General features: G+C 41.8%; 1 protein-coding gene across 1 annotated transcript in view; it reads right to left on the bottom strand.

Annotated features, from left to right (window-relative positions):
* Positions 1 to 24,678, bottom strand: part of ST14 (ST14 transmembrane serine protease matriptase) — a 36,035-nt gene extending 11,357 nt beyond the window's left edge. Inside the window, exons 1-9 of the mRNA XM_075190555.1 lie at positions 24,352 to 24,678; positions 6,243 to 6,402; positions 6,032 to 6,159; positions 5,546 to 5,616; positions 4,422 to 4,573; positions 3,893 to 3,928; positions 2,581 to 2,821; positions 1,802 to 1,941; positions 595 to 692 (exon numbers count right to left, since the gene is read on the bottom strand). Of these exons, the coding sequence (XP_075046656.1) occupies positions 595 to 692; positions 1,802 to 1,941; positions 2,581 to 2,821; positions 3,893 to 3,928; positions 4,422 to 4,573; positions 5,546 to 5,616; positions 6,032 to 6,159; positions 6,243 to 6,402; positions 24,352 to 24,396 (1,071 nt within the window). The 5' untranslated portion in view covers positions 24,397 to 24,678. The remainder of the gene's footprint in view (positions 1 to 594; positions 693 to 1,801; positions 1,942 to 2,580; positions 2,822 to 3,892; positions 3,929 to 4,421; positions 4,574 to 5,545; positions 5,617 to 6,031; positions 6,160 to 6,242; positions 6,403 to 24,351) is intronic.
* Between the last annotated feature and the right edge of the window lie 1,712 nt (positions 24,679 to 26,390).

Genomic DNA, 26,390 nt, shown 5'->3' with positions numbered 1-26,390 from the left:
GTCTGAATCACTCATTTATAAAGAACCTTCCAGGACCTGGGGGTGTCAGACTGCGGTTTGCTGGTTGGAGAGCAAGACAAATATTCCAAAGCTGAAATTACCCTGTAATAATGTGAGTATCAGTGAAAACATGGACACCCTTGTATAATAATAATAACGGAGAGGTCGACGTGTACTGGATGTTTATGGTTATAGGAAATGCTCAGGTCTCAAAACCTCCAACTTCCATTGCCAGCAACAGTAGGAAAGCCGGGGGGTGGGGAACAGGCTGCAGAGGAAGGGAAGGCGCCTCCTCCACCTATATAATGAGCATCCCGGGAAGAGGAAACAAGTGCATGTGCTCCTCCCACCAGCGCACCCCACACAGAAGGGGAGGGGCTCTAATGGCCCTGTAGCTCTCACACGCCAATGACTGGCAGACGCGAGAGGGGCAATTGGGACTGATGACAGACTCTGCCAAATCAAACAGACTTTGGGCAGCACCTGTAATAGATGTGTCTATATAAGAGATATAGATATATAGATATATATATATATATATATATATATATATATATATATATATATATAAAAGAAGTATAAAATGAAATTTACCTGGATGTCCCACATGCACTCTCTGGTAGGTGGGTAATGTGCTGGATAGAAGGGGGTGCTAAATTCTCCCTTAGCATCTCTTAGATTACCCCCGCAGACTGGAAGAAAGGCAGAGGTCAGAGGTCAGTAAATGTATATTACTTGTATCCTAGAACCAGAACCAACAAACCCGTTGCTGTGATTACAGAATGCCCTAAGAGACAGGGGCCAATCATAGTCCCAGGGGAATATCAAATATGGTCTATTTACAGGGAACAAACAGCAGATAAATAGATTAAGTACATCAACACGGGTGTTGTATTTCCCCTGTGTTTGTCCAATATAAATATCAAGACATGAGCATTAATAAGGTTCCTGGTGCATGCATTACTCTAACCTCTGTAAAAGGTTTTACAAAGCTTTCCTACAGTTATCTTACCTACATAAACACTGTTCTTGTCTCTGTCCCATAACCCCATTATCTTTTCCCCCAAAGCCCTCCTGTCAATCTTATTCACATGTGATAATCACAGTGCAAGAGCTTGTGGGTCAGATGTCACCAAGAGGAGAGAGATTTGGGTCAAGCATTGGAGGCCTAAACACAACAGAGTATAAAACCAAGTCTAGAATATTATGATTGGCGCTATATAAATAAGTAGAATTTGTGGGGTCACAGCACCGGTCGTGTGTTTTGGAGAACGATGACCGCACTGCGCCCTACAGATAACACGGCTCCAGCGTCTGTTATCGCAATAAAACAGTAAAATTAGAACTATCTATTGTTTACAGATAAAATAATTATAAAAGTTTTCAATAACATACAGTTACACTGAAAATACAGACTGTCCTGTACCAGGAGCCATTACTAGGAACATTTACAAATATAGAAGTAAATATTGCTGGAGGTTGTCAGAAAATTGGAATTAAGAAAAACCAAAAAACTGATATAAACGGGAGGGAGATTTTTTCCCTATGCAGAACAGACTTCATGTAATTCTACCTAAGAACAAAGCTTGGAGCAGCCGCTAATAGAACAGAAAATGTAAATTGTATCAGTCACAAGATGGGACCATTGACATATATTATGACTACTGGAAGGTAACCTCCCATATCTGACCATTATATGTATTATTGCTCCAGTGGTGCAGACTGGTCAGCGCCGCCATATTTGATCTCAGCAAGAGACTTCCCAGGCACTTATTATAGAGGATAAGATGAAAAATCTTACGGGTGGTCTTTTGTATCTGGGTGAACTCGGCCATAAAGCCGGGATGCTTTCCTATGTTGTCTGTGACGAGAGTGACCAGCATGACGTTCTGCGAGGAGACGAAGGTCAGGTTGTAGGATGGAGGGTAACTGCCGCACAGCCTGGAAAGAGAAAGCCACAATGAACAGACTTTGGGGTCAGAAGTTCAGGTCCCACTAATATTAGAAGCTACTCCCCCACTTCTTCAGTATGGCGCCTCTATCATAGTGCCTGTATGAGGTCTGGTTCTGAAACTTTGATAACAAAATATTTCATTAATAAAATATTACAATTATAACGGTTTTCCCAGTACTTCTACTGGAAATTTTAAAAGTAAAATTGAAGCTTGTGGGCACAGGGATCCCTCATGGGAAAGTGGTTTTTATATAAAAGATACAAATAAACATTTCTATTCACTTTCCTCATCTGCCACTTTCCAGCCCTGATCGTGGAAGAACTTAAGGCTTCTGCTTTCCAATTTTAAGCCAAAACCATGTGCTACAGGCTTTAATATCATCTCCTGCCCCACAATACTGAGATCATTTACCTTTTACGTGGCCCAGTACAAACCTTCAGTATCGAAGTGGCAAATTAAAACACCTATAGATTGTAGGCGATGCTAACTGAACGGTCATTGTTACAACGCGTTTCATGAATTGAGCCACTTGTCTAGATCTACAAAGCTCACAGGTGAAAGATTGGTGCTCAGGAGGTCAAACTATTGTACTGTACACCAGGAGGACAATGGACGTGGTACTCACTTCACCATCACCCGAGGCTCCACTGCAGTCAGAGAGTCGTACACAGTTACATAATCCCCTTTTGGCGTTTTACAAGGCTCCATTTTGAAGGTTCTGAAATGAAGGAGGATCATGTGACCAGCATCCGCCCGGAGTGACCACTGGCATCTAGCGTTGGCTGGGTAAGGAGAGTTGGGGAATCCGGGCGTGTTAAACGTAGTCGATACTCCGGGACTTGAGTGCAGAGAATACAGGCAGTTGTCTATAGGAAATTAGACACAAAGATAACGCTCAGAAACATAGGTCATCCAAAAAACTACAATGTTAAAATAAACCCAAAATTAGGTCTTCAACATAGACTCGAACAGCAACACTATCGTACGGAATCATGGTGAGGTGTGAGCTACACAAATGGGCAACGCACAGCTGTTGGACACAGCGAGAAAACCTATTACCGGGTTCCTATGTCTGATTCTGGAGGGTGAAGACACCGCAGTACAGGATATGAACAAATTATAAATAGGGACGTGGAAATGTGCATTTTTCTCTCAGGAGAGGGAAGGTAAAAAAAATGTAATAGGAGCTTACCGTAATTTAAAAAACAACTAAAGCCACAACATGAGATTATAAAAGCCTGAGCATTATGGAGTAAATAATGTACCAGAAATAACTAGATGTATTCAACATGCCCCATCACTTTGCTGAAAGCAGACACAAGCAATGAGTCTTCATCTTATATAATTGGGGGAGTGGGGGATGTGATCAGAATAACTGATAATCTATGTTATAAATTGGTTCTTCTGAGATATTACTGGATGAAGAACAAACTCAACAAAGTACTCTATAACACTACTTTAAGATGCAGCAACATGTCAGGGGAAGAAGAGAGAGTATATTTTACTGGAACGCATTATATTATATATAACTTTTATTATAATGTTAAATGTACTTTAGTGCTCCCTTAGACTGAAAGAGAAACAGGGAAACCTTGAACATTGCTCAGACCACAAAATCCACCTGCACCTCCTTTTAGGTCTCAAATAAGGTGAAAGAGTTATAGGAGCCTCTTCCTGTTACTCTGAGCTCACCACGACTTTATGTAAAACAGGAAATATAAATGTTGTGAATAAAATATTTGGGTGGGTGGGTGGGAAGATTAATGTTAGCAGCTACTTCAGGAAAATAAGCCACAAATAAAAATAAAAAAAACAGGATCTTATTATTTATGGTCAACAAATACCACTCCGCTACATATACATACATATACATACATAAAGCAACAGTACTCAGCAACTACTACACCAGTAAATTACACAAAGCGTTTAACACTTACTGTCGCGGAAACTTCTCGCAGTATTAACTTCGATAGCTGGAAAAAATAAATGAAATGGTCAATTCATATCGTGAGCCCCATACCCAGAATATGATCATATTCAACAAGATCTTATAGTGATCACTACGTGTCATATACAGAATCTAAAGCAATGCAACCTACAATATGATCATCCAGCGGCTAAAGACAATTTTATGGTTATGTGTAGGCGGATTGAACATAAATTCACACAATCACTGTGTGTGTGACTACCCATATCAAACACAAGCTGCCATACCAATCATGTCCAGTAGGTGGTGATGGAAAGCCTCTTTTCCCTCAGTGGGGATATGTGCGTTAACGTGTATGTTATATATGTATGTACGGGGGGATTTTTCGAAATGGCAACATGAAAATCCTATGCCTCAGCGTTACTCCTGATTAATCATGAGAAATAGGGTTTACATGGTTGTTTTGTTTCCATTTGTAATAGAAATATTCTATTAGGCAAAATACTACAGAGATGATAATTAGTGAGATTACTACTTACGGTACGCCACAAAGGAATTGACCGACAGGCTGTTTAGTTTCCGCAGCAGGGACGTCTGCACTTTCAGCTCTGACATCCCTTTGTCTAGAGTTGCCTCGAGGTAAGTCGGAACGGAGAACTCAGCCCAGTAATAGGCGATAACACTGCCCTCGCTGCATGATGGGAATACACACATTATAGATCACTAGTTATTGATCATTGGAATAACTGTAACAGACCAGAGGAGAGTACACACCCAACGCATTATTTCAGATTATCGGAGTTCAGTTACTCTTAAATTACTTCACAATCGATGCATCCATTTAAGTCTTAGAAATTTGAAAACTAACAGAGGGAAAACCGTCAGATACACTAAACTAAATCTTGTGAAGAAAATCCTCACACTTTTTGTTTTTAATTATTTTACCAAACACCTGGGAGCAGCTAAGTGAGACTCAGGTAACCAATACAGGGTCTCGAACCAGCCGCATATCGTTCCTCAAACCAGTTTGTCGAATCAGTAAAAAAAAATGCTAATTCACCAGAGTTTCTCCAACTAATTTAAAAATAAAATTATCGGGCTAAGTTAGAAAAAGGTTGAACAGGATCGGTCATGTCCAAGCAGACTCAAAAACATGTTGACGCGTACATTGATACAAGCTAACAGTTTTTAATTGCAAAGCATCAAACACAATACTGTTCTCAATTCAAATTTTTAAAAAAAAATAGTTTTTTTTTTAAAAAAACACACAAACAACAAAACACTAATTTTAACGTGACTTGCTGCAATTGACGAACAGAAGTGGAAAATTTCAAACCACAAATTAGAATCATAGTCAATTGACAACATGTGGCCACTGAACTGGTGATATTTCACCCGGTTCAGAACTTTCATCTCCAGTGACCAATATAATCTCTCACGGGATCGTCATAATCAATGGGACAAGAGCAATTGTCTCCCGCCTGACCTTAGACTTCTTCTCAATTACTTTTTCCTCCCTATCAACTGCTTTAGAATTACTGCCAACAAGTCTGAACTCTTCCCAAATGTTCCAAAACAATTCCTAAATAAAAGATATTGAAGAATATATATATTTATTTGTTGAAGGAAGAGATCTTGGATAGAGTGTGACTGAAGGACTTACCTAAATGCTGTAACGTTGCACTGGATGAAGTGCGGTCCGATGGCAGGGTCAGATTTGTAAGCATTTTGCAGCTAAACAAATGGGAAGAGAATCTGGTAAATAAAATATGCTGAGAGACTGAAGAGTAAATATTCCATGTAGAACAATTGGGAAGATTTTTTTTTATACAGGGGCCCCAAAACTATCCACTAACAGAACCACTGGGGCCCCATTCAGTCATCTGCCTGGTATAAGAACAATGGCTGGTATAAATGTAACTGCCACTCAATGCGGAGTGAGGGTATTTATTACAATATATAAATATATATTTTACACACACACTTATGGGATTATACTGTATAACGTGTTTATAATATAGCGGCCTCTTGTGTGTGTAAGTGACAGGTAATGGATTCCTGGAGTCCTGATACCAGGTAAGGTGGGCGTTATAAGGAGGGGGCACAGAATACAAACATCATACAAGCTGCCAGGAAGAAATCAACCTACCAAATCAATGACTTTTGACGAGAGTTGTGCAAATTCTGGAGATGATGAGTTCTCATAAGCTTCAATAAAGTTATAGTTTGTAATCGTCAAGTAACCAGAGTAAACCTTCTGTACCGGGGCGTTCCGGTCTGGTGATAAAAGACATTCAGCATAGTACTCATATAAATGCAATAAAATCATTTCACAATACAGGATAATATAAGATCCTTACATGCGAAGTGCCACACGAGGAGGCCGGCGGTGAGCGAAAGCAGGACAGCTCCCACCACAACGCCGGCAATAATCAGCTTCTGCTTCGCAGACATCTTCTCCACCTTCTTGGTGTTCGTGGCCGGAAGGAATTCCACCATTTCCTCGAATCCATTGAGGCTCTAAAGAAAAAAGAAGAAGACAGAGTTACTGGATGGGTCCCCGTAGGCGTGAAGAGAGCTTTCTGTATTCTGTGAGTCCGGTCCCCGGATTATACACCACAGGTCAGACTCATAGAAATCCACAAGTAAAATGATTTCCTCGTCACACACTTCACGTCAGGGCCAAGAGCGACTCCTGTGCAACCTCTGATGTAATGTCCACAACCATCATCACCCAAACTCCTAGATACGTCTGACCTGTCCCTAAATAAGAGGGGGCCCACAAGCATGTTCCATGCCCTGGATATAAAGGGGGACTATCAGGACCTGCCGGGCTCCAATGTTTGCAACAGAATTACAGTAATGAGTCAGTGAAGACACAAAGAGAAGAGAATCGCTTTTCTCACTGTGAGAATTATATTCGCACAGAAGCAAAAAGTATCAGTTCAACAGAGATCGATTTAATGAAATAAATGTGAACAATAGAGGTGCAAAAAAGTTTCACCTTACTTGGGCAAGGTGCGTATATACCTGAGCCAAATATACTTACGCACTGTGCCGACCTTTCCCATAATTCCACCAATTACCAGCATTGGCCAATGATTCTGTTCCTGCACCGACAGGCAATTCTCTCCATCATTCAAACCACCTGCAGACGTGTAAACCTACACTGAGGGGGAGGGCACAACGCTCTGCGGGTGCATCATCATCACCATCATCACCACCACTCTGCGAGTGTATCATCATCATCATCATCATCACCACCACCACTCTGCGAGTGTATCATCATCATCATCCTGCGAGTGTATCATCATCATCACCATCATCACCACCACCACTCTGCGAGTGTATCATCATCACTCTGCGGGTGCATCATCATCATCATCACTCTGCGAGTGCATCATTATCATCATCATCATCACTCTGCGAGTGCATCATTATCATCATCATCATCATCATCACTCTGCGGGTGTATCATCATCATCATCAATGCTCTGCGGGTGCATCATCATCACCACCACCACTCTGCGAGTGTATCATCATCATCAACACTCTGCGGGTGCATCATCATCATCATCAACACTCTGCGGGTGCATCATCATCATCATCAACACTCTGCGGGTGCATCATCATCTTCACCACCACTCTGCGAGTGCATCATCAGCAACACTCTGCGGGTGTATCATCATCATCATCAACACTCTGCGAGTGCATCATCATCATCATCACTCTGCGAGTGTATCATCATCATCATCACCACTCTGCGAGTGTATCAATCATCATCACCACTCTGCGAGTGTATCAATCATCATCACTCTGCGAGTGTATCATCATCAATCACTCTGCGAGTGTATCATCATCATCACTCTGCGAGTGTATCATCATCATCACTCTGCGAGTGTATCATCATCATCACTCTGCGAGTGTATCATCATCATCACTCTGCGAGTGTATCATCATCATCATCATCACTCTGCGAGTGTATCATCATCATCATCATCACTCTGCGAGTGTATCATCATCATCATCATCACTCTGCGAGTGTATCATCATCATCATCATCACTCTGCGAGTGTATCATCATCATCACTCTGCGAGTGTATCATCATCATCACTCTGCGAGTGTATCATCATCATCACTCTGCGAGTGTATCATCATCATCATCATCACTCTGCGAGTGTATCATCATCATCATCATCACTCTGCGAGTGTATCATCATCATCATCATCACTCTGCGAGTGTATCATCATCATCACCACTCTGCGAGTGTATCATCATCACCACTCTGCGAGTGTATCATCATCATCACTCTGCGAGTGTATCATCATCATCACTCTGCGAGTGTATCATCATCATCACTCTGCGAGTGTATCATCATCATCACTCTGCGAGTGTATCATCATCATCACTCTGCGAGTGTATCATCATCATCACTCTGCGAGTGTATCATCATCATCATCACCACTCTGCGAGTGTATCATCATCATCATCATCAACACTCTGCGAGTGTATCATCATCACTCTTCGGGTGCATCATCATCATCATCATCACTCTGCGAGTGTATCATCATCATCATCATCACTCTGCGAGTGTATCATCATCATCATCACTCTGCGAGTGTATCATCATCATCATCATCACTCTGCGAGTGTATCATCATCATCACCACTCTGCGAGTGTATCATCATCATCATCATCACTCTGCGAGTGTATCATCATCATCATCACTCTGCGAGTGTATCATCATCATCATCATCACTCTGCGAGTGTATCATCATCATCATCATCATCATCACTCTGCGAGTGTATCATCATCATCATCATCATCAACACTCTGCGAGTGTATCATCATCATCATCATCATCAACACTCTGCGAGTGTATCATCATCATCATCACTCTGCGAGTGTATCATCATCATCATCATCAACACTCTGCGAGTGTATCATCATCATCATCATCATCAACACTCTGCGAGTGTATCATCATCATCATCATCAACACTCTGCGAGTGTATCATCATCATCATCATCAACACTCTGCGAGTGTATCATCATCATCATCATCAACACTCTGCGAGTGTATCATCATCATCATCATCAACACTCTGCGAGTGTATCATCATCATCATCATCATCATCATCACCAGTCTGCGAGTGTATCATCATCATCATCACCAGTCTGCGAGTGTATCATCATCATCATCACCAGTCTGCGAGTGTATCATCATCATCAACACTCTGCGAGTGTATCATCATCATCATCATCATCAACACTCTGCGAGTGTATCATCATCACTCTTCGGGTGCATCATCATCACCACCACCACTCTGCGAGTGTATCATCATCATCAACACTCTGCGAGTGTATCATCATCATCATCAACACTCTGCGAGTGTATCATCATCATCATCATCACTCTGCGAGTGTATCATCATCATCATCATCACTCTGCGAGTGTATCATCATCATCATCATCACTCTGCGAGTGTATCATCATCATCATCATCATCATCACTCTGCGAGTGTATCATCATCATCATCATCACTCTGCGAGTGTATCATCATCATCACTCTGCGAGTGTATCATCATCATCACTCTGCGAGTGTATCATCATCATCACTCTGCGAGTGTATCATCATCATCATCACTCTGCGAGTGTATCATCATCATCATCACCACTCTGCGAGTGTATCATCATCATCATCACCACTCTGCGAGTGTATCATCATCACCACTCTGCGAGTGTATCATCATCATCACTCTGCGAGTGTATCATCATCATCACTCTGCGAGTGTATCATCATCATCATCAACACTCTGCGAGTGTATCATCATCATCACTCTGCGAGTGTATCATCATCATCACTCTGCGAGTGTATCATCATCATCACTCTGCGAGTGTATCATCATCATCACTCTGCGAGTGTATCATCATCATCACTCTGCGAGTGTATCATCATCATCATCATCATCATCAACAACACTCTGCGAGTGTATCATCATCATCATCATCACTCTGCGAGTGTATCATCATCATCATCATCAACAACACTCTGCGAGTGTATCATCATCATCATCATCACTCTGCGAGTGTATCATCATCATCATCATCACTCTGCGAGTGTATTGAGTTAAGTGTCGCTCCCACCTTCACTCACCAAAAAATCTATATCTATCGATCTGCTCCCATAATGCAGACACACACTTTAAACACTACGACAATATTTATACACGATTGAAGACAGATGTGTTATATGATAGAGTTTAATTCTATAATTAACAGGTGGTTCTTTATAGATTATACATGGTTAGTGTAGGCAGCCATCTGTCACTTTGATGTGGTAGATGGGCATCCACAGTCTGATCACAATGTGCACTAACAACCTCATGTTTATTCTAGAAGATCTATTATAGAGTTTTTATTACTGCAGTGTTTAACATATATCTGCATTGTGAGCTGTGTATTGTACAGTCAGTCACAGCAGTACTTCACCACTCTCCCGAATTCCAAGCAAGTCTCCCAGACTCCCAGGAGATTAGGCCATTCTCCCGCATCCTGCCCACTTCCTAGTGATGGGGGCCCCCCCATGGTGCTATTCTCAGCATATTGTGCCATTGTGGCCCCGAAATGATGCTATTGCGTTATAGCATTGCAAGGGGCAAAAAAATGCAGCGATTGTCAGCGTCCTGCCCCCTCCTGAGGGGTAACGTGGACAAGCCTGGGGCAGCATCCTTTACTGTATTTGGAAAGGAGCCTGTGGAACAACCCATAATATATATATATATAATTTTGCACACATATATACCGTGGCAGCTGGTGAACAGAGCGGTCAGTAATTCCTTCCAGTGACTGATCAGTGCACATTATTATTACACACCGAGAGACGTTTCCTTACAGTAAGACACAGACTACACATGAGGAATGCGACTCACACAGAAACTCCACATTACATCCGGAAGTAACAGAGTTTCAGCAGAAACACAGGACGACACACCCTCCTCCTATTCACACTGCGATACAAACATATGACTGACACAAGCGTCAAACTGTTCTCTCCTCACAGTGACAGAACACAAAACATCATGTAATAAAGTGAGAGGTATCGATCAATGCCTCATAGACACTGAATTGTTGTTGTATTTGTGCTGACAGCCTCAAGATGATTCACAAAACAGGAATAAAATGCTTTTTTGTTTGTTTGTTTTCTTATAACTCAACTTTTAACTTCAATATAGCAACAAAAAAACAAACCATCAATTGCAAACAAATTACCAGGACTGGTGAAAACACTCCTATCAAACAAAAGTAATTCTAGTCTTGAAGTGAAATGCGTCTTGTTCTGACGCAGCAGGGACCAAGCAAAGCCTTTCTGGCCTCACTAGACCCTATAGGAACAGGTAAGGTAGCGACAGACTGCAATGCTGATAAATCACTTCCAGGAGAAATCTTCATAAATTAAGCGAAACCTGCTCTTTTCTCAGCATATTTGAGCCATTGTAGTTTGTTAAATAGACCCCTGAGTCTGAGGTCTCAAAGAAAGAAAATTAAATGAAAAACAAAAAGTCTACACCAAACTGGAAAACAAACTGCTATTAAAACCTTTTTTTGTTTCCAAACTACTTTTTGATGTAAAAGACACTTGAATACCACATTTTTTTTTTGTAGAATAGTCTGAATTAGAGGAAACCCCCAAAAGCTACATTTTCTGAACCTCTAAGTTATTTTTATAAAACATGGAGGCAACGTACACTACAGTATGGAAGCAATCCCACATAGGGTTATTTTTTTTTATTTAAATAGCAAGTTAAGCACCTTTTAATCATGCATCAGAGTCATTGTTCTTAGCGGTCCTAGAAATCAATACTAATCAAAGTATGGCTACCAGGTACAGAGGCATTGGCTCAAAGCATGTCATGAGAAGGCAGGGAGGGGGATGGAGGATTTTATAATGTAGACCAATCTCAGGAGGGGCGTTCCAAAGCCTCTAAGCTCACTACATCATGTGTCATGTGACTGTGGTTGCCATAGTAATCACATGACTGTGCAGTATTTTAAAATCATTAATAGCGGTCTGAAGAAACAAAACAAGGATAAATGGCAAATACAGATATTCTTCTTATAGTTGCCACTTTAATATCTGTCCATGTTTATACTCCACTGGAAGGACAATTGGCAAGAAAAGTGTAGTCTCCCGTTGGAGTTATCCTGCATGACAGTCTATCAGATGTACTGAGAAGAGCCCACCAACCCAATTAACATACAGCCACCAACGATTCTATTGTCCATGACATTACCAAGATCGTCAACCACACCAAGTACTGATCGGGTTAAACAGAAAACATTAAATAGGAATTTTAAAGAATTGCTCAACTTCCATTGTAATATATTTTCCAAGAACATAAGACAGAGATAGATTATATACATGTGCGCGCACACACGCCAGTGCATGAACAGAAGCAAACTTCTGAGGTCTGCAGAATATTATATTCAAACAACACTCCCATGGGAGGATTGTGTGATATTTACAATGTATTTACTTTGTTTGTATTATGTACAATTTGGAACTTCTCCTTGTAGAAATTATGGGCTGTGTAATAGCGCAATAAAGATGGGTTTCTTTCTCGTGTAACACACTGTAAACCAATTCCATAAGATCTTACACTACATGCGATAGAACAGGGGTTTTATTTACCCAAACTCCCTGTGGATTCGGCTACATGACATTAGACTACAGCTTAACCAACATAAATCCAATATTGAACCATTTAGTTTGAATGAGAAAAACAAAAGTAGCTAGATACACACAGAACCGATGATTACACGAAAAACCTCCAATCAGCCGACATACGACCATTCGGTCAGATATCGTGTGAGTGTGAATAGTGACACGATGATCTAAAGTCGTTCCAAAGTGTCGATTATCGGTTCATTCGGTTGGTCGTACTGTTTAACGTTTTCCGACCAATCACCTAATGATCATGTAGTGTGTATGCACTCATGTTCATGATCCCCATAGAGGTTACAGAGTCGGGCTCTGTTCAGCCGATGCTAGCAAAGAATGTCCTTGTGAATAATGTAGAGAGTGCTGTAGAATGAATATTTCATTTGTTCGTTCTGAGACAGAATATTTCATTTCAGAGTCACAGAAGCTAACGAAATTCATTAGGACATGTGGATAGCTGTAACAAGGAGTTTTAATCAGTGTGACAATGAATGAATATTGTGCTGTCATTCTCTGAAGATCAGAGGACCAGATGAAGGACCATGTGAAGAGCACAGATCTGAAGGTAAATCGTGTCAGTGTGTATGGATGAATCGTCAGACTGATCGGACCTTCAGTCATGGGTTCAATCATTTGAAATAACATGTCGGTCGGAAAATTCTTCAGTGTGTACCTGGCCTTATACTAATAGACACAATAGTGGGGGGGGGGGGGCGGATTCAATTCAACGCATAGTCCCGTTGTGGCCTTGTGTGATATGCGCACTTCTGTGGATTATGGTAAGTAAAGATAATCAATGTATTAGTGACCAACACCCCGCAGAGGCTCATCACAAAGTATTATTTGATTGGCCAAGAATGGGTTAATTGTAATGTGTGCTTACACGCGTAGTGACGTAATGATCACATGGTAACCATCATAGGCTGTGATTGGTTAAGTTAGATATAAAAATAGTGCTACTGAATCTGTATCTGACCAAGAGATGTCATCTGGAAACGTTGTACATTGTAACCATCAACTGACCGATACAGTTACATAACGTTATCAGGAACATCCTGCGCCTGTATTTATAGTTCTACACAAAGGAAGAGGAAGGAGTTAACAGGGAATAATCTAGAAGAGGAGTCACTTCAGGACAAGATAACAGGAGAAAGGACTCCTAGCAACACAGGACTCTGGGTTTCTTCAGCCTCAGGGGATAGAAAAGTGAAAGAAACAGGGATAGGAAACACCAGCGGTTTCAGGGCCAAAAAATTCCCCAGTATGATCAAAGAATGACACAGAGACTCCAGGAAACCGGAATTACACCCCGTCCCCCCAGACCTGGCTATCAGCAGCTACAGGTCTCTGGGGCATATTTAACAAATCACGGTATTGCACTATTGTGCACTTACCGTGGAATTAAAGTCCCGATGTGCCCTCCGCAAATTTATTAAAAGGTGCATCGCAGCAGATATCATGGATATCTGCTGCTTTGCACTCCTGATCGTTTTTGGGAGCAGTCACCATTCAACAGAATCTAACAAGTCCCGAAAAATTTTTTTTTTCGGGAACTTGTCTTGATAATGTACCAGCTGAAGCTGGCGTACATCATCCGAATTGAAGAAATCTAATGCTGTCAGCTCTGCTACGAAGGATTGATAACTATTTCTCACTTTTGCCGATTAATGATAAATGTGCCCCTCTGACTGGTAGATTAGGGAGAGGAGATTTCACTTCCTAAATAGAAGATCATTTATTCAAGCCTTAAAAATACGATTCAGAGGGAGAGATTGGATTTGGAGCAATGTCTGGCTCACTGACGCATATTACACTAAGCAAACTGATAGGCCGCTTACTGGCTGCTCTCCATGTGTGAAGGTGTCCAACAGTCAAGACCCCTCCCCAATAAGACATCAATAAACGCCAATATAAGTCCTCAGAGTGGAAGCCGCGATACCTGTACGACTGACACCTATCACTGGACAGCGCCGATATTACTGTGTATAGAAGATCATACAGATATCTCTGCTCTGCTCGTTTTTCTGCGCATTTCTTTGGGGAGAAAGGATCTCAGGACGGACTTTGTCTCTGGTTGACGGCTCCTGGCTCAAAAGTGTGCAGATAGAATAAAATATCACCCAGTGTCTGACATTAATATATTTGCCAACCAGCAGGGGCAGGGGGGCATTTGTTCCCCCGAGCCGGTCCCATACTGGGCTACCATTGGGCTGGGTCACTTGCACTTTTTTTTAACTTTAAAACGTTCCTAATAAGCTGCTGATTTGAGTCTTGCTCCCTGGGCTAAAATCTGCCATCCCTCCTACCAGTGACATCATACAGATATCGCCCATTACTGCAAATCACACAGGATAATCAGGGATCTTAGCTAATGACCCTTAGGGGCACATTTATCAATATTCACATAAAGTGAAAAGTAGTTTTCAATCCTTATCGCAATGATAAGGATTGAACTACTTCTCACATTTATGTACAGCCGTGCACAGAAACAGCAGTGCCGAAAAACTGCTGTTTCAGTGATGTAAACAATCATACTTACCCCCCCTCTTCGGAAGCACTGTCTCCGGGTCTTCTTTTTATTCTTCAATTGCGCATGTCCAGTTCCAAGAACTGGACATGCGCACACAGATCCTCTCTCTGTCTCTGCAACTATCTTTGCAGAGAGAGCGCTGAGTGACAGGGAGGGATCATGTGATCCCTCCACACATGCGCTGTCCAGCTCTGCTCTCCGGAGCAGAGCTGACAGCATTAGATTTCCTCAATTCGGATGATGTACGCCAGCTGCAGCTGGTACATTAACATGACAAGTTCCTGAAAAAAAATGTTTTTTTCGGGACTTGTTAGATTGCGGCCAGGAGCAGTCACCATTCTGTTGTATGGTGACTGCTCCCAAAAACGATCTGAAGTGAAAAGCAGTCATTTTCATCAGTGCGATGGGACTTTAATAAATTTGCATTGGACACTTTCTGGACCAAATTACACTGTAAGTGCACGATAGTGCAATACCATTTTTTCTTAAATATGCCCCTTAATGAGCTAATGAGCTTCATGACACCTGGATAATGAAAAACAAAAAAGGTCCCAAGAAATAAATGTACCATAATTCTGCATTCACGGCCCGTCTGATTTATGTATTGCCACAAAATCTGTAATCGATGCAATTTAAAATTTTATCTAATTTACTTTTATAAATATTTTAAAAATTAAATGCTGTATTCAAAAATCTAGCCATGTAGTTTAAAATAAAAATAGATGAAAATGTAAATATAATTATATATATATATATATATATATATATATATGAGAAGCAGAGACTGGGTTCTGACAGCGAGAGCTCTGTATACCAGGAGCTGACAGACATGAGGTAGTTCCGCCGCCTGCACCTTGTATCTGACTGTACATTAACATAGTGGTGTTTCCAGAGGGCTGATCAGTGCTAAGTTACACAAGGACGTCGGTGTCACATTCAGAGAAACAGGTCTGACGGCATCACATAGCCCAGGACACGGCCAGGCCCGAGCTGCAGGAATGTGGCAGCACTGAGAGAACAGAGAGCTGCTCAGGGAGAGGTGTGGATGACAGATCACCATGATGACCCCTCAGCCTCTATCTGTCCTTGTATCTGTCATACAGTCTGTACAATGTCACTGGATCACTTAGTATCAATATCCAATCAGGACACCAATCGCAGAGAGGGACATATAACAACTAAACAAACATGACTGGGGGGGGGGGGGGGGAGTCAAGATAGGAATCACTGCACTGTGGACGTAGGATACACAGTTTGTTAGTTCCCCTTATAGCTTCATCCTAGTGTTGGGCTTAAAGTGAACCTTTTGCCTACACAATGGAGGCCGCCATTGTCTGGCCTGATTCAATTAAGCACTTATTAGTTAGTGCCTCAGTGATGTCACTGGTTCCAAGCAGACTGATAGGCCGCTTACTGGCTGCTCTCCATGAGTGAAGGTGTCCAACAGCCAAGACCCCTCCTCAATAAGACATCAATAAATACCAATATAAGTCCTCAGAGTGGAAGCCGCGATATTACTGTGTATAGAAGATTATAAGGAAATCTCTGCATGCCCTAAGCCCTAATTGGGGGAGACTGATGGAACAAGTAGAATCAGAGACCCCAGAGAGAGCGCGTGACTCTATCCCCCAAACAATACACCCAAAACCCTGTTCAAGAACGTACAGTTAGTGCTTACAAACAAATTAGCATTAAGTTAAATATTATATGTCACCGTTTGATCATTTACTCCAAGAACATACTGCTGGGTTAACTGGTGACAAAATTAACCCTAGAGTGTTTGTAAGGTGGAGAATATAGATTGTAAGCTCCTCTGGAGAAAGGAGTGATGTGAGTGAGAGTAGTGTAATATGTAGAGAGCCACATAAAGACTTAATATAATATAGCAGAACAGTGAAGAGGACAACAGTTGTGTACAGAACGAGCGCTGTGGCAGTATATGGTCTTGTTGCAGCGAGAGAGAGAGAGAAAGAGAGAGCAGCGGGAGTGTTAGAAACCAGCCAGAACCAGACCGTAAAATGTATTTGTAGCTTCACATATCACCAATATACGCAGATTCAGTGTCACGCCCCAGGCTGAGAACACACAAGGTCTAGTCTTATAAGGATCTGTTACATATAAACAGGAGCGGTCACTGCTGAAACCTTTCCACATGTGTGTGCGAGAACAAAAACACACAGTATTGTGAGGACGTCACGTATGATTAACATGTGCTACATCTACACATGTGCTACATCTACACATGTGCTACATCTACACATGTGCTACATCTACACATGTGCTACATCTACATATGTGCTACATCTACACATGTGCTACATCTACATATGTGCTACATCTACATTGATACTGTATAAAACAGATGGAATTATCTGTATTTACACAGCAATACTTTGGTCAGACGTTACACTTTGGTAGATCATACATTGGCCATGATGATTTAGGGAGCAGAGATCTATAGTAGTCTATGAGGTGTCATTGTACCTGAGCTGAGGGGAGCACCAGGCAGCTTATGTAGGAGTGAGAGATGGAGAACTGATGACAGAGCCGTAAATTCAATGAGATTCTAGAATTCAGAGTCCAGGTTACATATTTATTTAGTAGTCTACAAAATGACAGCTATAATCTGATTGGTTGCTATAGGCAACATCTCCACTTTTTCAAATCCGCAGCTTAGTAAATATACCCCCAGGTATCACTCAGCCAACATCACTTCTAGACTGAAGATTACAGGCCACATACAGACAAACCACAGCCAACGACACAGGTATAACATGAACATAATACAGTATAAAAGGTATTTCAGGGGTGGCCATGGGGAGAACATGTACAATGTCAGTCACATAGAATCAGAACGGTTTTACTCCTACAGTATTTATTATAAAATTCACATTATATCCACAGATCCATGCAAAACGTTTATAAACAAAGACAATGGCCACAGAACAATGTATGGTCTCTTCCTATCAGGACAGTTATGGGATGAAGAATGAGCTACACCCTCTTTCAAATCTATTTTTTATATAACAATCAATCATCTAGTCCTGACCAAATCCTAAAATCTGATCATTTCAATCTCGCGTGACATTTAACCAATAAAATTAAAAAGTAAGTACACTCTTACCGCTTCCATAGCGGTCAAGATAATTTGAGACAGGCTCTCCTAATCAGGTACCAGTCATTATTTGGTCATCAGGAAGAGGTACCGCCTCTATATAAAGGCAGAACCTTCAGCAGATCGTTCTGGAAAGGGTTTTGAGCCCATCTCCAAACAATGTGACGTCAGTCCTTCTACAGTGAGAAACATTATTGACAATTGAAAACATGGTAGATCATTGCCGATCTTCCAAGGAATTAGTGTTCCAGGAAATTCATCCAATACTCCAGAGCATAGGATGCTCCGAAAAGCTACATCCACAGATCTACAGGACTTTCAACACGGTAGATGTTAAAGTTCATGACTTCACCATCAAAAATCAAAACCAACAAGGATGGTTTTATGTAAGGGTAGCCTGGAAGTTGCATCTGAACCAAACATAAGATTTCTAGAACATTGATGTCCAGTGTATCCCCACAAGAACCTCATACATCTATCAAGCACGGTGGTGGAAGGGGTGATGATGTGGGGTTGTTTTAAAAGTCACAGCGACTGGATGCACCAAATTCACAGAATCCCGTGTTCTGTGCCACCCAACATGTCCACGAAGAATCAAGTCCCGGGGAGATGAAGATGTGAGGCCAAAGCATTACTATGATACAACCCGAGCAGCGTACACTTATATCGGATAAGGTGTAATATGGTACAATACATTATGAGGCACACAGAGCAATTCCTTTAAACATCTAAAATTCAGAGCCTAGTTCCTAAAACTGTAGCTATGAAACTAAAGATCAGACGCCCATCTTAATAGCGCTATCTTCTCTCCAAGCATCGCAGCGTTCATCTGACGTCCCGGTATTATCATCCTGTGCAGCACAGTTCAATAAGTGCAAAAGTAATTAATTACAGAGGGTCATAACACAATGTGGGATGGTTTTCCATTAACCAGCAGATGTTGATTCGCATCCACGTGGACTTAACTCCTACTTGGCGCTAGAATACTGACTTTCCCAACACACTCGCACATGTATCCGCTGACCCTTGATCTGCTGATTCTTATCTACTGTAAGTGTTTAACAGAATTTGCTTTTCAACAAACAGGAGATGAACAGTGAAATTCTGGAATAGGCAACACAACCCTCCAATATTAATATCATGGTTTATATAGCACCAATCATAGTAGTCAGTGATGTATCAAGAATATCTAATCATTCACATCAGTCCCTGTCCCATTGAAGCTTACAATCTAAATTTACTACCACACTCAGACAACAATGGACCCTATGTGTATGTATATCAGAACTCAGTTAACTACCAGTGTACACCCCAAGCATCTAGTGGAAACCCACGCAAACATGGGGAGAACATACAAACTCCACACAGATAAGGCCATGGTAGGAATCACACCCATGATTATTTGCTAATTAAAACATTATGATAGGTATAAAAACCTATTGGTATTACTAATAAAAAAAATGGACTTTTGCCTGCAATAGTCTGCTAAAAACTTAGAAACACACTGTTGTGAAAAACTGACTCATCTGTAATTATACAACTTGGGGAGAGCACTAATTTTCACATACTTATTGTGACTACAAGGGAAGTGATGGAATTTCTTTTATAGCTAGTAATTGCAGATACCCTTCTCTGTGCCCCTTTGGATACAAGTCTATAACAGCAGCCATACCTACCCCAAAAAAATGCAATAGTGTCTCTAGATTTCTAGAAAACAATGTGCTGTGTGTTTTTGTAACACTTATTAGCACAGGCCCACAATCCTCTCCAGATACAGGTCCACAAGATCAGTATTTCCCCAGGAAAGTCCCGCCATATTGATTACAATGGTTTGTGTGTTCCTAATTGTGGTAATATTGTAACCTGTCTCATGATTAAACATTATGTCATTTCCACATTTCCTTCCTATGACCTAATTAAGTCTGGAATTACATCCTAAGTACAGTTAATGGAGCAATTAGATGCATATATATGTATACATACATGCATAACACATACATACATACATACATACATACATAACACATACATACATACATACATACATACATACATGCACAGCGCACACACTCTGATGATGACGAAATTATTGGCATAAAATGGCAGGGTGCACAAACGCTGATGGAGGATGACATTTTGGACAGAACCAGTTAATGGTTTGATAAGTTTCCAGGAGAGAGAAGTATTTGCAGCGTTGTTTGGTAGAGGAGAGGACTTGTTACACGCTGGTTACCATCTATCACCAAGATGCTCCGTCACCTCGGAGCGGGCAGATATGTGACCCTTCCTCTACCACCGTGGGGAACAGTGAAGACTTAATATGATACATGATAGATTAATATGATCTTTACCTACATTATTAAATAATTGCCATATGGTACGGTATACATGGATCTTGGTGAACTGTACTCACCATATCTTTTACTGGACATCATTAAAATGTCATTTCTCGGCTTTTAAATACTTCATTATAATAAATCTGAACTTCTTAAGTCCATATGAAGGAATTGCACCCAGTACCCGCAATACAAGGAGTTGTACTGTGCAGTTCTATATGAAAAAACAGAAACGTATCTTTAAATTCCGAGTCTGTCCCTGGAAATCAGGCGGTAACTATGGGCAGATGTTATTGTGAAGGACTAAATCATATCCAGCTGTTATACACCTATGGCCGCCCACTCCTCAGGGTTAGGGACAGAATGTAAAGTTATATCTGCCGCTCGGTATACCAAGATCATAACACCAAGAGCGGCATTTATCTACACGATAGCCGTCCGTCTTTATGACCCAGTCCTATCACTCGCTCTCAAGAGGCTACATTAGCTAGAAATGAGGATTACGTCCCAGTGGTCAGACCAAGATGAACCCTTTCTATAACATTACAAGCAGGTACAGGCTGGGGTAGGGTGGCATCTGCCCCCCAGGCCGGTCCAATACTGGGCTAGCTTGGGCTGGGTCACTGGGCCACCTACATTTATTTCCATTTAATAAGTTCCTAGTAGGCTGCCGAGTCGAGTCTTGGCCGTCGGGCTAAAATTCGCCAGCTCTCCCCCGATTACAAGAATCTGCCCCGACCTCTCCCGGGTCAGCTCATGCCAAGTCCTTCATCCAGAAGATCCGAATGACCGCTCTGTAGATGCCAACAAGTCATCCATCCAAACCTCCCCCCACTTACACCCATGTGCCTCAGCCCTATGGCAGAACCGCTCACTCGCCTGTTTCACCGTCTTGGTCCTGGTCAGACGCTTTATTGTGTTTCTGGCTGGTGCTTTTACTGAAACAAGTATTGGGGGACAAACGGACACTTATATGGTGCGCAGGGTATTTACAGTCACCCAGAGCAGCACAAATAGACCTCACATGATTATTGTGACATTGTATTAATGTGCATCTATCACGGCAGCTCACACATTGTGCAATTCCACTTGGGTGTGATACTATCACTATCAGCCACGGTCTACTTACACTTCTCATTATATGGAAACATTTGCTGTTCTTGGAGATCGCTTTAATTGGAGACACAAAACAATCCTGCATGAAAAACGGTCATTTAATTTAAGAATGATGGTGGGAAAAATCCAGGTCACACAGAACCCCATATAACCTGGTACAGGCACAAACTCAACCCTGTTGAGAAGAGCTAACAATCGTTCTTTCAATACAAGCAACTGCATTTATATTTATCAGACATCGTACCTAAAACACACAAGGTTCAGGTGCTCTCAGAGTTCCTATGGTTAGAATAGAACAGACAATTCCACGTTACTGCTCTACATAAGCGGCTTTAAAAAAAAAAAAAGTTAGCGCTTTGGGCTATACATTATACACCTATTGTTTAGGACAACACAATGCCTGTGTTTTAGCACAAATCTAATGGCGAGTACCAGGTTTCTGCACACTTCCAAAAACAGACCTCTGTTGGGTGAACGCTGCCCTCTCTCTAGAACTATGACGCTGGGCACACACAGCGCCATAAAGAAACATACAAACATAGAATGCGACGGCAGATAAGAACCGCTTGTCCCATCTAGTCTGCCCATTTATTAACCTAAGGCAGTGAAACTACAAGTCCCAGCTTGTAGTCTCACAACACCTGGAGTGTCACAGGTTAGCCAACACTGACCTAAGGTGCCCTCAAAAACTCTAAGATTTGTTTGACATGATCTCCCCCCAGTAGATCCTGCTGTTTGGGATCCTGTAACTTACTGAATTTTAGATATTTTACAACTCTTTCTTATAACAGTGTTTCCATCAATCCCCTACTACTGGTGTAAGACTCACTGGTCTGTAGTTGTCTCTTCTCTGCTTTCAGTTTGTGTAGTGGGACTACAGTCGCTCTTTTCCCAGTTCTCTGGAATTACTCCTGTATCTACTGACTGGTTGAATAATTCTGCTAATGGTGTTACCAGAACCCCTTAAGCTCTTTTAGTGTCCTTGGATGTTTCCCATCTGGCCCCATTGATTTATCCACTTTCAGTTTTGAGAGCTCTGTCAGGACCTTCTCCTCTGTAAATGTTCTTGTATATACCTCATTTTTATGAGTATACTTGTAACTTAACTGTGGCCCCTTCCCAGCTCCTTCTGTAGTGAGCACTGAGAAAAAATAATTATTAAGATGATCTGTTATTACCTTGTCTCCCTCAACAAGACTCTCACTCTCTATAACTGCTGATACCGGCCTAAAAGCATAAAGCATCTGCGATGCTCGGTAATAATCACAAACTACATCTGAGAGATGTAAAGTTTTCATGTGTGTTCTGCTCAATGTTTATCCTGATTATAACGGAGGTTTTCTTCCCTAAACAAGTCATTACATTTATCACACGCTGTTTGGGAATGAGTCACAAGTCCACAGAACAGCTCGATACTACGATCCAGCTGATTAGTCAGATTTTCATCTTGAGTCCATTACTCACAGGATCTATTTATGCTTTTTGCTTGTTTTTCTAGTGAGACAATTCAGATTGGGGGGGGGACAATAATGACACCAGACGCATTTTGTGGAATGTTCCTTGCAACGTTAGTATTCCCATAACTAAGCGACGGCAAGTTCACAATGTGATTGTTGGGAATGATGGGTCATACTACAGTATGTTTATATCATATTACAGCAATATGTAACTGCTTAATGTTAGGTCTATGGTGAGTGATTAATGCACACAAATACCCCATTCACCAATAGTGTTCATGCCATCTGGCAGTGGGCACTGAACAACTGGTCAGGGAACTGCAGATTACTTCCAGGTCAGGGTGCAGTTCCTGCAGGTAATGAGGCTGTAAAACGACTGCCCAGCTGTTGGCTTGAACAAGGTTACACAACTTTTATAAAAATTCAAGGACATGTTCTCTATTTATAGCATAGGACTACAGTGGATGGCACACTATGCTGGGACTAGTAGTTCAACAACAGCAGGAAAGGCACAAGTAAAACTACCAACCAGAACATTCTCCACCGGTCAGAGTATTGCCAAATGTTTGCCTGCCAGGCAGTACAAATACCACAATACTATACTGTACAGAACCCCCCAATCTGGGAGATTAATAATAATAATAATAGTACTACTTATAAAACACCAACATCTGTACAGAGAACATACAATGCATTATAATAGCTACAAATAGACCCCTACACCTATAATACACCTATATTACAAGAGGATTTATAAGATCTACTAATGACATATTCATGTAACAGTTTCAAGAGTTAATCAGAGCTGCAGATATTGGAAATAATGATGTAGAGATGTCTGTTCCTACACACAGAAAATAGCTGATAACAGAGAGCACTAGTCATCACTCAGCAAATGCAATGACAGACATAGATCTGTAAATGTATAACAACACACACATATATATATATATATATATATATATATATATATATATATATATATTATATATATATAATTAATGTACTGATACATGTTATATAGTACAGCATTTAGATAGAGATATATACATTTGTTCCCGATAGATGGCTGATACATAGATTGTACACACACATCTAATCCTTCACGGACTGACAGATACATAGTTGCACGTTACAATGTAACTATATGTACATGGGGTAACACACTGTGTAATTCCGGACTTACCTGTGGTCTGTTGTTGTATTTGATATTAGAATCGGAGTCCTTCATGATGTCTTATCTGGGGGAGACAGGGATAACCCCCTGCCCTACTTCTCTGGGGTAACTGGGGTCCTGTATAGAGGGTGTCCTCCCCTGCAGGTAGATCCGGGTGTTCCTGGCTAAATCCCTGGGGACCCCTCAGAGAGCGCAGCGATGTCCAAGAGACCCCTCAGAGAGCGCAGCGATGTCCCAGAGAGCGCAGCGATGTCTCAGAGACCTCTCAGAGAGCGCAGCGATGTCCAAGAGACCCCTCAGAGAGCGCAGCGATGTCCCAGAGAGCGTAGCGATGTCCAAGAGACCCCTCCGATATCTCAGAGAGCGCAGCGATGTCCCAGAGACCCCTCAGAGAGCGCAGCGATGTCCCAGAGAGCGCAGCGATGTCCAAGAGACCCCTCCGATGTCTCAGAGAGCGCAACGATGTCTCAGAGACCCCTCAGAGAGCGCAGTGATGTCCCAGAGACCCTTCCGATGTCTCAGAGAGCGCAGCGATGTCTCAGGGCCCCCACCGTCTGTACTTTATGTCCCAGAGACTGCTGTCCGGATTTCCCCCTCTCAGGTAGTAGTTTCAGGTGTGGCCTCTCTCACTTCACACGAGATCTCCTGGTCCCTCCCTCCAGGTGAGCAGCTGATGGGACAACAAGACTGAAACTGCGGATTAAAGAGGGGGGGTCACTGAAACCTGCCCCACTCTCCCCCCTCCCTGTGCCATCTAATACACCAAGTCTCCTGGTCTATACTCTGTTGTAATAATACCAGACTTCTCTTATCTTATTGCTTTTCTTTGCCGTTTATTTTAATCTAAACAGGAAGTACAAACAATAAACAGAAATTAAAGCAAAAATCCTCAAAGTGTCCTCAAGTCACAGAAAAAGTTGGTTTCAATTTTAAGCAGAGGCAGCTTGAATACAAAATGTAACTAATCTCTATATTTGCAAAGTCCAATTGTTGCAGTTTAGGATATGTCAGCACCATGTGTAGATCTTGCTCCAGTCCTGGTCTGGTCTAGTCCTCATATGCCTATGTCCTGACCTGCTCACCATCAAACTACCACCTTGGAGCCAGGGGGTACATTGTTGCCTACAGCAACCAATCCGATTCTAGTTATTTATTTAGTACATTCTACAAAATTACAGCTAGAATCTAATTGGTTGCTATAGGCAACATCTCCCCTTTTTCAAACTCGCAGTTTTGTAAATATACCTCCTGGTCTCCTGAGCCTGATAGTTTCTCCAGGAACTTCAGTCCTCTCCCTTGGACCCTCCTGAACTTTCCCTCATCCTCTGATATCCTGAACTTACTTGAACGTACCCAGAACCTACCTTAATCTACTGAATTTACCAGAATTTGTGAGCAGTGACCATTCATCTTTAAGCCCTGCTTCTTTGTGGAGTTTTTGATCTGTCCTCCTTGGTATTGTATTGTATCCATTGATGCTTTACTTAGATTTGTTTTATTATAATACTATCCCTGTTGTGTTTCATAGTCTTTAGCTGCTTCATGAATCCATCTCTCAACTTTGCTTTTTCATTCTGCAGTTTGTTACTGTGTAACTAATCTGAGCCATCTCATATCCTATTGTCTCTCATGCTGTCTTTCATCTCTCCCCCCTGATCCCCCTCCTAGTACCACTGCACCCTTCACCCATTCATTTACTAGTCCATCCTTCCACCTTCTATCCTTCCACTCTCTACTCCTTTAGTCTTTCACCGTCTCCTCACTCTTGCCCAATACCCATCCTCACCCCATGCCCTCATCTCCGTCCCAGATCCAGCCCTCCACCACACACCAGGAACCCTGTCATTCTTATTCGTATCTCCCCACTTCCCTCTCTCCCTTTCTCCTGTGCTCTCTGGAATTTCCGATCCATCCGCACAAACTGCCCTCTATCCATCTCCAACTCTCATAACCTTCTTGCCACTGCTACTGCTTCCCCTGCTCTCTTACCTATGGAGTCCTCACTTTCACCCACTCCGTCAGACCTGGTGACCATCCAGACGGCAGGG

The sequence above is a fragment of the Mixophyes fleayi genome, chromosome 11 (assembly GCF_038048845.1).
Source record: "Mixophyes fleayi isolate aMixFle1 chromosome 11, aMixFle1.hap1, whole genome shotgun sequence".
NCBI lineage: Eukaryota > Metazoa > Chordata > Amphibia > Anura > Limnodynastidae > Mixophyes > Mixophyes fleayi.
This window is presented reverse-complemented; position numbering and strand designations above follow the sequence as displayed.